The sequence below is a fragment of the Bos mutus genome, chromosome 13 (genome assembly GCF_027580195.1).
Source record: "Bos mutus isolate GX-2022 chromosome 13, NWIPB_WYAK_1.1, whole genome shotgun sequence".
Taxonomy (NCBI): domain Eukaryota; kingdom Metazoa; phylum Chordata; class Mammalia; order Artiodactyla; family Bovidae; genus Bos; species Bos mutus.
Window position 1 is genome coordinate 71,593,364 of NC_091629.1, and position 16,072 is coordinate 71,609,435.

The 16,072-nt window shown below is 44.9% G+C and overlaps 1 protein-coding gene across 5 annotated transcripts in view; it reads left to right on the top strand.

Annotated features, from left to right (window-relative positions):
* Positions 1-10,685: 10,685 nt before the first annotated feature.
* Positions 10,686-16,072, top strand: part of KIF16B (kinesin family member 16B) — a 306,272-nt gene continuing 300,885 nt past the window's right edge. For 2 of the 5 annotated variants that reach the window (XM_070381955.1, XM_070381956.1), the window contains exon 1: positions 10,686-10,843. In XM_070381955.1, coding sequence (XP_070238056.1) covers positions 10,797-10,843 — 47 coding nt within the window. In that variant the 5' untranslated portion in view covers positions 10,686-10,796. Of the gene's footprint in view, positions 10,844-13,237; positions 13,306-16,072 lie in introns of those variants that run through there. The other 3 variants (XM_070381958.1, XM_005906500.2, XM_070381957.1) reach the window with 2 other exon arrangements.

Here is a 16,072-nt window from a genome sequence, read left to right on the forward strand (position 1 = left end):
AGACACAGAAAACCAAGTTTGAAAATTTTCCAGTGAGTAACAAGTGAGTCTGAATTTGGCAATAAGGAGTTCATGATCCGAGCCACAGTCAGTTCCCGCTCTTGTTTTTGCTGACTGTATAGAGCTTCTCCATCTTTGGCTGCAAAGAATATAATCAATCTGATTTCCATGTTGACCATCTGGTAATGTCCATGTGTAGAGTCTTCTCTTGTGTTATTGGAAGAGGGTGTTTGCTATGACCAGTGCGTTCTCTTGGCAAAACTTTATTAGGCTTTGCCCTGCTTCATTCCGTATTCCAAGGCCAAATTTGCCTGTTACCCCAGGTGTTTCTTGACTTCCTACTTTTGCATTCCAGTCCCCTATAATGAAAAGGACATCTTTTTTGGGTGTTAGTTCTAAAAGGTCTTGTAGGTCTTCATAGAACCGTTCAACTTCAGCTTCTACAGCATTACTGGTTGGGGCTAGACTTGGATTACTATGATATTGAATGGTTTGCCTTGGAAACGAACAGTGATCATTCTGCTATTTTTGAGATTGCATCCAAGTACTGCATTTCGGACTCTTTTGTTGACGATGGTGGCTACTCTGTTCCTTATAAGGGATTCCTGCCCACAGTAGTAGATATAATGGAGGTCCCTGACATTGTACAGGGGGCAGGGATCAAGACCATACCCATGGAAAAGAAATGCAAAAAAGCAAAATGACTGTCTGGGGAGGTCTTACAAATAGCTGTGAAGAGAAGAGAAGCGAAAAGCAAAGGAGAAAAGGAAAGATATAAGCATCCGAACGCAGAGTTCCAAAGAATAGCAAGGAGAGATAAGAAAGCATTCCTCAGTAATCAATGCAAAGAAATAGAGGAAAACAACAGAATGGGAAAGACTAGAGATCTCTTCAAGAAAATTAGAGATACCAAGGGAACATTTCATGCAAAGATGGGCTCAATAAAGGACAGAAATGGTATGGACCTAACAGAAACAGAAGATATTAAGAAGAGGTAGCAAGAATACACAGAAGAACTGTACATAAAAGAGCTTCATGACCAAGATAATCACGATGTGTGATCACTCACCTAGAGCCAGACATCCTGGAATGTGAAGTCAAGTGGGCCTTAGAAAGCATCACTACAAACAAAGCTAGTGGAGGTGATGGAATTCCAGTGGAGCTATTTCAAATCCTGGAAGATGATGCTGTGAAAGTGCTGTACTCAATATGCCAGCAAATTTGGAAAACTCAGCAGTGGCCACAGGACTGGAAAAGGTCAGTTTTCATTCCAATCCCAAAGAAAGGCAATGCCAAAGAATGCTCAAACTACTGCACAATTGCACTCATCTCACACACTAGTAAAGTAATGCTCAAAATTCTCCAAGCCAGGCTTCAGCAATACATGAACCGTGGACTTCCAGAAGTTCAAGCTGGTTTTAGAAAAGGCAGAGGAACCAGAGATCAAATTGCCAACATCTGTTGGATCATCGAAAAAGCAAGAGAGTTCCAGAAAAACATCTATTTCTGCTTTATTGACTATGCCAAAGCCTTTGACTATGTGGATCACAATAAACTGTGGGAAATTCTGAAAGAGATGGGAATACCAGACCACCTGACCTGCCTCTTGAGAAACCAATATGCAGGTCAGGAAGCAACAGTTAGAACTGGACATGGAAAAACAGACTGGTTCCACATAGGAAAAGGAGTACATCAAGGCTGTATATTGTCACCCTGCTTATTTAACTTATATGCAGAGTACATCATGAGAAACGCTGGGCTGGAAGAAGCACAAGCTGGAATCAAGATTGCCGGGAGAAATATCAGTCACCTCAGATATGCAGATACAACCACTCTTATGGCAGAAAGTGAAGAAGAATTAAAGAGCCTCTTGATGAAAGTGAAAGAAGAGAGTGAAAAAGTTGGCTTAAAGCTCAACATTCAAAAAACGAAGATCATGGCATCTGGTCCCATCACTTCTTGACAGATAGATGGGGAAACAGTGGAAACAGTGTCAGACTTTATATTTTTGGGCTCCAAAATCACTGCAGATGGTGATTGCAGCCATGAAATTAAAAGACACTTATTCCTTGGAAGGAAAATTATGACCAATCTAGATAGCATATTAAAAAACAGAGACATTACTTTGCCAACAAAGGTCTGTCTAGTCAAGGCTATGGTTTTTCCTGTGGTGATGTATGGATGTGAGAGTTGGACTGTGAATAAAGCTGAGCACCAAAGAATTGATGCTTTTGAACTGTGGTGTTGGAGAAGACTCTTGAGAGTCCCTTGGACTGCAAGGAGATCCAACCAGTCCATTCTAAAGGAGATCAGTCCTCGGTGTTCACTGGAAGGGCTGATGCTGAAGCTGAAACTCCAGTACTTTGGCCACCTCATGCGAAGAGTTGACTCATTGGAAAAGACTCTGATGCTGGGAGGGATTGGGGGCAGGAGGAGAAGGGGACGATGAAGGATGAGATGGCTGGATGCTGTCACCGACTCGATGGACATGAGTTTGAGTGAACTCCGGGAGTTGGTGATGGACAGGGAGGCTTGGCATGCTGTGATTCATGGGGTCGCAAAGAGTCAGACATGACTGAGCGACTGAACTGAATTGAATAGAAGCAGGAGATATTAAGAAGAGGTGGCAAGAATACACAGAACTATACAAAAAAGATTTTCATGACCCAGGTAATCACAATGGTTTGATCACCAACCTAGAGCCAGACATCCTGGAATGTGAAGTCAAGTGGTCCTTAGGAAGCATCACTACAAACAAAGCTAGTGGAGGTGATGGAATTCCAGTTGAGCTATTTCAAATCCTGAAAGTTGATGCTGTGAAAGTGTGGCACTCAGTATGCCAGCAAATTTGGAAAACTCAGCAGTGGCCACAGACTGGAAAAGCTCTGTTTTCATTTCAATCCCAAAGAAAGGCAATGCCAAAGAATTCTCAAACTACCACCCAATTGACCTCATCTCACACGCTAGTAAAGAAATGCTCAAAATTCTCCAAGTCAGGCTTCAACAGTACATCATGAACTGTGAACTTCCAGATGTTCAAGCTGGTTTTAGAAGAGGCAGAGGAACCAAAGATCAAATTGCCAACATCTGTTGAATCATCGAAAAAGCAAGAGAGTTCCAGAAAAATATCTACTTCTGTTTTATTGACTATGCCAAAGCCTTTGACTGTGTGGGCCACAACAAACTCTGGAAAATTCTTAAAGAGATGGGCATACCAGACCACCTGACCTGCCTCTTGAGAAATCTGTATGCAGGTCAGGAAGCAACAGTTAGAACTGGAGATGGAACAACACACTGGTTCCACATAGGGAAAGGAGTACATCAAGCCTGTGTATTTTCACACTGCTTATTTAACTTATATGCATGAGAAACACTGGACTGGATGAAGCACAAATTGGGATCAAGATTGCTGGGAGAAAAATCAATAACCTCAGATATGGAGATGACACCACCCTTATGGCAGAAAGTGAAGAAGAATTAAAGAGCCTCTTGATGAAAGTGAAAGAAAAATTGGCTTAAAACTCAACATTCAGAAAACTAAGATCATGGCATCTGGTCCCATCACTTCATGACAAACAGATGGTGAAACAGTGGAAACAGTGAGAGACTTTAGTTTTAGGGGCTCCAAAATCACTGTGGATGGTGACTGCAGCCATGAAATTAAAAGATGCTTGCTCCTTGGAAGAAAAGTTGTGATCAACCTAGATAGCATATTAAAAAGCAGAGACATTCCTTTGCCAACAAAGGTCCGTCTAGTCAAAGCTATGGCTTTTCCAGAAGTCACATGTGGATGTGAGAGTTGGACTATAAAGAAAGCTGGGCACCGAAGAATTCATGCTTTTGAACTGTGTTGTTGGAGAAGACTCTTGAGAGTCCCTTGGACTGTAAGGAGATCCAACCTCTCCATCCTAAAGGAAATCAGTCCTGAATATTCATTGGAAGGACTGATGTTGAAGCTGAAACTCCAATACTCTGGCCACCTGATTTGAAGAACTGACTTACTGGAAAAGACCCTGATGCTGGGAAAGATTGAAGGCAGGAGGAGAAGGGGACGACAGAGGATGAGATGGTTGGATGGCATCACTGATTCAATGGACCTGGATTTGAGCAAATTCCAGGGGATGGTAAAGGACAGGGAAGCCTGTTGGGCCACAATCCATGGAGTCACAGAGTCAGACATGACTTAGTGACTGAATAACAACACCACCCTAAACCAAATGGCTTAAATGACCACCACAGGTTTATTGTTCATGAGTCTTGTCAGGGTGGGAAAAAAAGAGCTTCCTTTACTTTCTTGAGTTGATAACCTGGGTGTGCAAATTAAACTGGCAAAACAGTTTAACAGAACAAAGTGTTCTTTTCACCATCCAGTCTCAATTAAAGTTAAGGTTAGGTTATGTTAAGGGTAAGGTTAGATTAACGTTAGGTTAAGGTTAAGGTTAGCTCAGGTTAGACTGAGAAGAAAGGTTTAGTTTTTATCTGCATGGAAGGCATCACTGAAAAGAAGTGAAAAAACCCAAAGCAATCAGGCATTGGAATTTATTATTTTAACAAAAGGCAGTACATTTTAGAGAAGTGACTACAAAAAGGAAAAGGGTTCTCATCTCCTAGTGGCTGTAAGGACTGGGTGGTTGTAAATCACGGCAAAGTAAGTATGTGGGGGAAACAAATGGGAGATCAAAGTCAGCTTAGTAAGCTTTGTTGCCTTTCTACCTCTAGTAAGAAGGCATGTTCTTTTGGTATGGGGGAGGGAAGGAGGACCAGCTTCACCAAGGGAAATTTCTGTCCTGCTTTTTGGAAGATGTGGGAAGGCAAAAGCTCTTCCTGTGTTGGCTTATTTTTAATTGCCTTCAGATTTAAGATAATTCTTATACCACAGTTGCATATTTTGGCATCCTGATCCCCGTCCATCTACAGGTCAGCTTGGTGGTTGTGCTGGTCTGGACAGGCTCTGTCATTCTGGGCTGCTCTCGTAAATCTCTGACCAGCTCATGAAGTGGCTGGGGCTGGCTGCTGCAAGGGGTCTCACTCCCATGTCTGGGGGTTGGCTGGCTATTGATGGTGGCACTGGGTTTGACCGGTTATGCCATCATTCAGCAGACTAGCCTGATCGTGCTTGCTTCACATGACAGTGGTAGCGATCCTGGAGTAACAGGGAAAGCACAGGAAGCCTTTCCAAGCTGAGGCTGGAAGGTTAATTCTGCTGCATTCAGTGGGCCAAAGTAAGTAACCAGGCCAGCCATGCAAACAGGTGGAGAAACAGACTCCTTTCCCTGTTTGAGCGCTGCAAAGTGACACTACCAGTACAGGGTTGTGGGGCGCGGGGAGCGTGAGAAAGTCTATCTTTATTTTTTTTTAATATTTACCATTTGGCTGTGACTGGTCTTCATTGCGGCACAGGGAATGTTCATTGCCAGGTGTGGGATCTTGGTTCAGCCTGGGGGACCTTGAGTTGTGGCATGTGGGATCCAGTTCCCATCTAGAGATATTTCCCTGGCACTGGGAGTGTGGAATCGTAACCACTGGACCACCAGGAGAGTGCCCTGTATCACTGTCTTTAAACCTCTAACACTATGCCCTAGGTAAGAGGCTCTCCTTCCTCACTATTTCTGGGGCAGAAAGAAAGAAAGGAAGAAAAGTTGCTCAGTCATGTCCAACTCTTTGCGACCCTGTGGACTACACAGTCCGTGGAATTCTCCAGGCCAGAATCCTGGAGTAGGTAGCCTTTCCCTTCTCCAGAGGATCTTCCCAACCCAGGGACTGAACTCAGGTCTCCTGCATTGCAGACAGATTCTTTATCAGCTGAGCCACCAGGGAAGCCCATTTCTGGGGCAGGACCCTACCTTTCCTGTCTCTGAATATTTGTTCAAGGTATTTCCTCTACCTCAGAAGTCATCTCCTTATCCACCTTCAGGCTTAAATGCTGTCTATCCTGTAAGACTTGTCTCTGCAACCAATTCATCCATGAAACTTGTTTTCATCCCTCCAACTAAATGTGGTTTCTCACTCTGAAGTTGAAATGCTTCCAGACTCTACAAAGTCCATTGATTCTGAACTCTTTTTGACCATAGGTCTAGTTATACACAATTGAAAACAATCTTTTTTTCTATCTTAGTGTATAAAATGACTGTGATTTAGGGTGATAGCTTCTATTAAATTGAATCTCTGTGATTTCTTCATTCACTTCTGCTCTAAAAGAAAACTGCTATTCATAGCTACCTGCCTATAGCTTGCCAACAAAATTACTATGTATGACTTTCAAGATTATCTTTACTGTTACTTTGGTGCTCAGGTTTCACTTTCAGGTCCCCAAGTACATTCTCTCAAATGATGATTGCTTTTAATGTTTAGTGTTTTAGGAGATTCTAAATTTACTTTAAAATTTTATGACTTAGAACATAAAAATCTTCCAGGTTTGGATTTGATATCTATGATTTCTGTCTCTAATACGATTATGTATTTGTTTGAGAACCTGAAGAATAGTTAGTTTTTTGGCTCACTGCATACCTCCTAAATCCAACTTAAGTCCCATGATGTACACCCACATGAAGATATTAAGTGTGCTATGTGATATAATGCTTGAAGTCCGTACTTGCAAACAGAAAAACAGATGGGTTTCTGAGATGTCAGTTGTATTCTATGTTCCAATTGAAGTGTGCCAGTCTGCTGTTTCTCAAGGTTTTGAAAAAGTCATACTGGTGAGAGAGTAAATCAACTTTGTTCCTTAGAGACTAGAGGAAAAATATATAACTGTACATACAGCAGATAGGAGTGTGGTGGTTTTTTTTTTTTTTCTGATAATGGCATTTCAAGATGATTCAAATATTTTGCAGTGGAGTAAACATTTCAATGCGATCTCACTTTGAAATGAAGAAGCTAAATCTCAGGGAGTTTACATGAGTCACAACTATTTGGCAGTACGGGACTGTGAAACATTAGAGGGAAAAAAAGAAAAAGAATTCAACAATAAATGAAGATCCAAACAGGCTACATCAAAACAAGCAAACAAAAGCAAACCATACACACACACACACACGGCTTTAAGGGTGATGGGGTCAATACTCCATTCTTATTTGATAGCATTTGGGGTCTTATTGTTTTACAATTTTATTTTCTTATTTTTGGCTGAGCTGGGCCTTTGTTGCTTTGCCCAGGCTTTCTCTAGCTGTGGTGCCCAGGCTTGGCATTGCAGTGGCTTGTGGAGCACAGCTCTAGGGCGTGTGGGCTTCCATAGTCGCTGAATGTGGGCTCAACAGTTGCAGTTCCCATTCTCTAGAGCACAGGCCCAATAGTTGGGGCGCACGGGCTTAGTGGCTCTGCGACATGTGGACTCTTCCCCTACCAGGATTGAACTAGTGTCTCCTGCATTAGCAGGGTCTCCTTTTACCGTTGAGCCACCAGGGAAGCCCCCCATTCAGGTTTTAACATAGGCCTCAGAATCTTTTCTTCCCTCCATCACCATTCAATTTTTTTTTTTTTTTGAAACTAGAATTGCCCTTCACTCATCCAAGTGAAATGAATTTCCAAATTGTAGATTCTGAAATGCTTTTGTGCCCTGGACCCTTTTGGTTGTCTGGTGAAATGCCATTTTCAGAATAACCTTTTTAAATGCACAAAATACACGGGATGGAAAGGAAAATCAATTTTAACGAAACACAGTGAGCAAGATATAAAAAAGATAAATTTGTGATAGACTAACACATGTGGTTATATTAAATAACAAGATGTAGTGTCAGTCTAATGAGGACCAATTTCAGTGTAACAGTGACTTTTAACAATTTGAGAAAGCTGCAACAATTAAAATTGAACAGGAAAATCCATAATTTCTAGAGGTGTCAAAATCTCTGGTATTACTAAAGTGAATATGTTTTACTTAGAGGCTGTAACAGATATTTACATCCCGCCCCCGCCCCCCCCCCCCCACCAACCCCCAATCCAAGTTCAGGGACCTTCTGGTAGACTTGTAATTTTGGTATCTCTCATGAGTACCTGCTCCTGGTGGGGGATGCCCTCCACACCGGTGCTGGACTTGCTGCCTTTGACCAATTCGGGAAATCGGCAAACTGAGCTACAACAGAGTCGCGGGGATTGCCATCCTGAAAGGCTGCCTCGCCCAACTAAGAAACCTCGGCTAACTTTTCGAGGCTAAGAAAGAGAAAGAAGCACAGGCTTCCCAGTAATCCCAATTGAGCCCAACCTCCAGCCCCGGGCCCCATAAATTAGGCCACGTGAGACCAGCTGCACCCACAGAGTTTGCTGGAAAAGCAGTATCTCAGGTTTCACACCAGAGCTGTCCAATCATAATCTGCCAGTTCACAAGTTTCCCCAGGTGACTTGTATAAGCATTATTGTTTGCAAAGTACTCCAGAAACGTGCTGTTTACTTTTGACAAGTAGAGCCACCTACTTATCTTGTCGTTCGTCTTCCCTTTGAGAGACTTCTTTCACTCTGGGTTAGAAAGAAATGTTCTCCGGCCAAGTCTCTGTCCCATCCTGCCCAGCGTGAGTCGAAGACTTACAGCCTCACATTCAAAAGTTCCAGGAGTGCTAGGTGAGGCCAAAGTGTCTGCGGGACTGCTTTGGTCTGTTTCGTCAAATGGCGAAGTCACGAAGGGATAGAGGGCTTAGAGGCAAGAGCAGGGTGTTGGAAATGAATGAATGAACAAAACCTTCCGAAGAGCCAACCAGTGAAGCCCTAGACACAGAAAACAGCTTTTAATCTTGAACTCCTCCTGCAAGCTTGTGTAATTTGTTGTCTTTAAGAATTGGGCTGGCTTTGTCGGCTCTGGACCCCTCGCGTGCTCTGTGCACTGAAGCCCCCGACCTTAATAGAGTGGTCGTTAGCAGGGGCGGCGGCGGCTCACGCAGACGATGGGACGCGCCCCCCTCCCCCGGGAAGGCGGCCAGCGCGCAGTTTGTCCCCGCGCAGCTCCCATATAAGGTTGGCTCCGCCCCTGCCCGGGTATCCCGGGCGCCGCGCGAGCTTCTCCGCCTTGTCTTTACCCGGCCCGCCGCTACCGCGCATGCCCGGCCCGTTCCGGACCACGGCGCGCCTAGTTTCTCCGCCTCTTGGTGGTCGAATCCGCACACAGCTCTGTGCTCCCAAAGGGGAAAAGCCATGGGTCTCTGGGCTCTAGGAACTCGCAGGGTGCTGATTCCCGGCCAGCGTCAGGGCTCTCGGGGAACTGACGCTACGATTCCTTGTTTAAGTGTGTCACGTGTTTGCAGGCATCATCTCAAAGCGTGAACCGACAACCAGAGGTTTTTCCTGACTTGTGGATAAAGCAAGAGCCTTAGAGGCGCCCAATAATGCAGACTGGGCTACCCAAAGCTAATGCTGGAGCCGAAGCTCAAACCCAGGAACCCAGCCTCCACTTCTTGTGGGCCCCCATCATAGCTGGACTTGTGGAAAAGCAGTGCCCCGCCCCCCGCCCCCTCTCAGCTCTCTGGGTGCCCTGGGGGTGTGAAACACCGGCAAGGAGGAGATGAGGGCAGAGCACCCTTTTGTGGCTCCATTAGGAACGTGGGGGCACACTGGCTGTTGAGTATGGCACTGCCTTCTGTGGATTTTCCTGCCTGCCCCCACCCCCCTTCAGCTGTGAGACCGGAGGCAGGAAGGGTGGGTCGTGGGGCTGGGATGGGTGGGCTGAGAGGCCCAGAGTGGGGCAGCGGAGGAAGGCAGAATTGATGTCTTGGTTAATGTGGCCTGTGGCTCATAGATGGGCCCTTGGGTGTGTGTGAACGAATGCCCCAAAGAGTGCATTCTTCGGGAGAGGGGAGCAGACAGGAGCCGGGATAGGACCTCGGACTTCACTTCTCCGAGACCCTAAACCCCGGGAGAGAGTCGTTCCCACCCCTAATTCCTTGAAGACGGAACTGTAACATATATGTGCTCAGTCGCTAAGTCCTGTCGGACGCTTTGGGGCCTCATGGACTGTAGCCCACCAGTTCCTCTGTCCTTGGAATTCTCCAGGCAAGAATACTGGAGCAAGTTGCCATTTCTTTCTCTAGAGAATCTTCCTGATCCAGGGATGGAACCCCCATCTCCTGCACTGCAGGGAGATTCTTTACCACTCATTCACCTGGGAAGCCCCAACTGTAACATAAGTGCAAAAAAAGTCCAATTAAGATCTGGTTTCAGACCATATAGCCATTCTTGCCGTACCCTTTTTATTTTCATTTCTTCGTATCCCTGAATTGAAGGGTCCAGAACACAGGCTCAGACAGCTTCAGAGTAGTAGAGAAGACCTGAGCAGTGGCCCACTATCAAGCTGTGATAATCTCTGTGCTCCGGTTTTAAATTGGATGAGTTAACTCCTTCCCGGTGGGGTAAAGCCAGGTCCTTGGTTAGGGCTGAAAAACTGTTTTTGGTAATTTGACCTCAGGATTGTGGTTCTTGAGCTGGCTCTAAATTGCTGCGAACTCCTCTTCTTCTGCCTCCTCCCAGTTTTTTCAAGGAATGAGGTTGGGTTTTAGGCTTTCTTGAAATCGCCCCGTCCCTAGCAGCCCTGAGGCTCGAACTACCTGATTTCTTGACCTCGGAACCGGCTCCCAGGCACCCTGGCTCCGCCCCTGCGCGCCGCCCGGGAGCCGCCGGAGCGCGGATCACGCGGGCCGGAGCCGCTCTGAGCATGCTCAGAGGCGGGGCCGGAGGGCAGCCGCTGCCGTAGAGTCCGGCCCGAGCGCAGGGGCGGGGGCCGGGGAAGGGGGCGGGAGCCGCGGGCAGCGTCTCGGGAGTCGCGGGCTGCGGCGGGCGCGGGATCGCGCGGGCGCACGCGGGCCGGGCCGGGATGAGCGATGGCCTCGGTCAAGGTGGCCGTGAGGGTCCGGCCCATGAATCGCAGGTGAGTACAGGGGTTGGGGCGCAGGTGGCTCCCGCGCGCTTCCTCACCCGGAGGGAGCTGGTGTCCAGCTCCCCTCCAGAGCCGTCCTGGACTTGGGGTCCAGAGCCGTCCCCGGCACCCCGGGCCCGGTGATGGCCTCTGGGGGCCTGGGGCAACTTGAAGCTTTGCTCTCGCTTTTACACTGCTCCGGAGGACACTCGGGGGGTAAAGAGTTTACGGCGCCATGAAGATTCCTGTCAACTCCTCCCCGTCCCGAGAATTTGAGGAAGTTTGCACCCTCCCCCTTTAAAAAGCATCAAGGGATCACTTTCCTGAAGGTGTAAATTCACGAGCGTGGTTACGGGGCACCAGAGCAGTGAGGCAAAGTCCCCTCAATTGTGCCAACTGAGAAGTTCTCTCACTATCATCGGTGTAACTTTTTAATTTCTTAATAAGAGATGATTATGATTCACCGAACATGAACCTTGACTTCTTCTGATCAGTAGTTTCGCCATCCTTAACTTCAGCTTAAAGAGTGGATGGGAAAACTTTAATAAGTTTTGCTTCCTGGGAGAAAAAATTCAAGGACACTTAAGTACACGTGTTTGAAATATGCCGATGTTAATAGGGAGGTGGTTATAATTTAATCTTGAATGTTTCCACTAAGTGATGCTTTTCAGAATGATTTCACTCTACATTCTCTGAAGAATAATCTGTTCTTCCTTTTCAGTGACTATAATCACTGGCTTTAGAATAGTTACTTTTTAAATTGGTTTAACTTTAAAGAATAAAGTGGATCCAAATGGGATATGTCCTTTCCAGTTGATAGGAGTAGTTCACACAAGGCCATTTGTTTTTATTGGCTTCTCAAGCAAGTTGAGCATTTAACTTGCCATATGGCCTTTGCTACTTTTCTTGTGTTGACTTTGGAGGTCATTGTTTGTTAGTTCTGACAGCTGATTGAGGCATCAGAGGATTATAAAATCAAGAGATTGCTGGAACCTTCTTTAATTCACCTGACTATGTTTTTCTTTTGGCAGATAGGGAGTCATTATTCTGATTTGTAGCTATTGGAAACCTGTGCTTTTGTGATTTTTAAGTTATTTCTAAAGCTTTTTAGGGAAGAAGTTTGACTTTTTGGTAAGTCAGATATATGCATTTCTATGTATATTCAGTCCTACAAAACAAATGGCCCCATTTAGATGTTTTTAAAAGATTGTTCTTTATTTTGGATTTACATGTACAAGATATGAAAGTTCTTTTCCTTCTTTGAACTAAAGAAGCTTTGGAGCACATGCTACAAGATTGTATTGAGTAACTAGAAAGCATTTATTTAGCGCCTGCCAATGCTGGAGACCTGTGTTTGATCCCTGGGTCAGGAAGATACCCTGGAGAAGGAAATGGCAACCCACTCTGGTATTCTTGCCTGGGAAATCCCGTGGACAGAGGAGCCTGGCAAGCTACAGTTCATAGGGTCAAAGAGTTGGACACGACTGAGCAATTGAGCACGAGGAGGCAGAAGTCTGGCTACAGGTGGGGGTGGGAAGGCTGGAAGGATCCACGGAGACAGTTTGCTGGCAGAATTGACAGGAGTTGGCAGTTCATTGGGTGGGAAGTTGGGGAGAGGGGAAGAATAGTCACTAACTGAGGTTTGATGCTTAAGAAGGTGTGAGAGGTTTGAGGAAGGTGTGTTCTCTTGGGTTTGTGAGTTTCAGGAGATGCAGTAAATGTAAAATACAAGCACAGTGTCCCCCTAGAATGAGTGCTCCCCCAAGTGTTGACGAAGTTCACTGTCTGAAGTGTCGGAAGGACATCCATTTCTTTGCTGTTGTTGAGAAGACTGGAAGAAAACACGAGTCTCAGGTGATCTGAGGATTGGCATTTGGAAATTTTTAGCACATGGATGACAGTTTAAGAATGTTACAGTGAGGTGGAGATTTCTCAGGAGGAGAAAATTTTTTTTTTTTAACATTTTGTTTATCTATTTATTTGGCTGTGCTGGGTCTTAGTTTTGGCATGTAGGATCTAGTTTGCGGGATCTAGTATCCTGATACGCTGACCCAGAGATCAGACCAAGGCCCCCTGCATTGAGAGCGTGGAATCCTAGCCACTGGACCACGAGGGAAATACCTAGAAACCTTATTTTTCTGTATAAAGCACAGATATACAGTAGATTAAAAAAAAAGACTGTTTACCATCAGAAGAAGAGGGAATCAGGCTGGGCGCTGGGATATGCTTCTCAGCAGGTTTCCAGGGAGATGATTGGCCTGCAGGCGTGGAGGAGAACCAGCACAGCACATGGTCGTGAAGGGAAGGGAGAAGGCGCCCGGAAGAGGCGGTGGTTGCTGGTGTCTGGTGTTGCCAAGATGGTACTCTGCTGTTGCCAGTACGTCTTTGGTCTTGGAGACGAGTGTTGATAACCTTCCAAAGAGCAATTTCAAGGAGAGAAAATGTTCTGGAAGTTGGCAGTGAAGTGGAAAGAGGTATACTAATGGCCAACCAGAAATGCTTGGCTTAACTCATAAGGAAAGAGTTGCAGGTTATAATATTTGTAAGAAACCATTTTTCACTGATGAGATTGGTGATTAGCTGAACTTTGAGTGTTGGTGATGGGATCATAAAGGGTCAACACCTTTGAAACTTCCATGTTGGGAAATTTGACAGTAGCTGTCAAGATATGAAATTTATAAACTCTTTGGTTGAGAAATTTCATTTCTAAGATTTTATTTTATAGATTGTATTCCTATCTACCAAGATGTATGTATAAGGATACTTCTGCATCATTCTTTGTATAACAACAACAAAAACATCATAAATGACCTAAATGTACAGTAATGGGGGAATTTTAAAATTGTGGCCAAGTCATTTGGCAGAGTACAATTTAATACTTACAAAAGACTCTTAGGATCTTTGTCTTAAAAAGAGTTCCAAGATAGAGAATTAGATAAGAAAAGCAAGGTTCTCACAGATGCATACACTGTTGTAGAGTTGTGTGAATGTTAAAAATGTTAAAAATGCACACACACGGCCGTATCTGTGTAGAGTGATTCACAAGAAGCCTGACAGCTAACTCCGCGGAGGAGGGCTGATGAAGAGTGTATTAGGCCAGGATAGAAGACTGTTTGAGTTTTTACTTTGCTCTTGGTAGTTTTATAATTAATAATTCAAAACTTGTTTATGTAGTTTTAAAGAGTTATCCAAGAAGTCATTGGCGCCACAGAAAGAAGTTTTAGCTCGTTGTTCAGGAGGTTTGAAGGAAGTTGTTAAATGAATTTTCCCCCAGTTTGATTGAGATGTGTTGACATATTTGTAAGTGTCAGATATACGGCCTAATAACTTGACTTGTATACGTTGTGAAATAATTACCACAATAAGGTTAGTTAACATCCATCATCTCATATTGTTCCAAAAAAAAGAAAAAAATGTTTTTCCCCTTGTGATGAAAACTCTTAGGATTTACTCTCAAAACAGCTTTTAAATACTTTCCAGAGGTATTAACTATGGTCATCATGTTGTACATTATATCCCCAGGACTTATTTATCTTATAACTGAAAGTTTGTGACTTTGGACGCCCATCATCCAGTCCCCCTGTTCCCTATCCCTTGCCTCTGGAAACTACAAATCGAATTCCTTTGACCTAGTTGTTGCTGGTTGTTTTTTTTTTGATTCCACGTGTAAGGGCCATCTATACAGTAGTTCTCTTTCTCTGACTGTTTTCACTTGGCATAATGCCCTCAAGATTCATCTATGTTGTTACAGATAGCAGGATCTCCTTCTTCTTTTTCATGGCTGGGTAATACTCACATATTCATATTTATGTGTGTTTGTCGGTCACGTCTTCTTTATCCATTCGTCTGTTGATGGACCCTTAAGTTGTTCCCTGTCTTGGCTTTTGCAAATAAGGGTGCAAGCCCTGAAGGCAGGCAAACAGGAAGCAGCCAGTAGGAAGGAGAGGCCTGGGGTGATAGGGCGGTTGGGTTGCATCCTGTTGAAGGATGGGGCAAGGGGGTGAGATACTGACTCTAAGCCAGGAGCCTGTGTGGTCACCAGTCCTCTGAAGAGGCACCCACTGCTTGATTAAGGACGAAATGTGATGCGTTCTTTTTACTAATTATCCAGGAGGAGGAAACTTCTTCCTCTCCCTCTTGGTGAGTTCTTAGTGCCTGGTCTAATAATGAAATTGACAGAAGGTTAACAGGCGGAAAAGAAACAAACTTGTAAAGAATTGACAGAGGTCAAAGAACCTTAGGTTTTGTGTGCCCAATTAGTGAGGAGTCTAAACAGGGTTTGAGCTTGGGGTGGTTGTTTCGTTGCTAAGTGGCATCTGGCTCTTCGTGACCCCATGGGTTGTAGCTCACCAGGGCCCTTTGTGGAGAATCCCAGGGACGGGGGAGCCTGGCGGGTGGGCTGCCGTCTATGGGATCGCACAGAGTTGGACACGACTGAAGCGACTTAGCAGCAGCAGCAGCGGGGCCCTTTGTCCATGGGGTTTCCCAGGCAAGAATACCGAAGTGGATTGGCATTTCCTTCCCAGGGGGATCTTCCTGACCCGCGCCTTCTATATTGGCTGAGCCCGCAGGGAAGCCCCTTGGGGTAGCACATTGAAGAAGAACAAGGTCCAAAATCCCCATCTTTGGCAGTAGGGGTGTCCTCCCACCTCCACAGACAGGGGGTCTGCCTTTCATGTGGAGATTGGTTTCTTGCTTTCAGGGAGACGGAGAGGAGGGCCAGAGTATCCCTCATAGATTGGCCGTTTCTTAAGTAACTTTAATTTAAAACAATCAATATGTCATGGAAGTGAATTTTGGGGTGGCCCACCCTGAACCCCAGCACTATCTTGTGGTTTTTGGTTATGTGGCAGAAGTAGTAGTTTGAAGTTTGAAAAAGCCATTGCGTTCCATCAAGTAACAGCCCCTCCCTTTATTGAGTGTTTTCTCTGGACCAGTGGTGCAGAACCTCATTTAATCACAGGTAGAGGCTGTGATTATCATGCCATTTTCCAGACTGAAGAAGATAGCTTGTCCAAAAGTCAGTTTCCTAGACAGTCACAGCTATGCTTTATAACACGAATAAAATGTCAGCAGACACTTCATTCATTCATAATTTTTGTGGGCAAAAGCTTACTATTTATGTACTGTCTCTGTCTTTTTCTTGGTGATTTCTCCCCCTGGTCTGATGCCTCATCTTTTCTTTTTTCACTGGTTTCATTTTTACAGTCTTACAAGATAGATTTTTTTTTTTTTTTTACC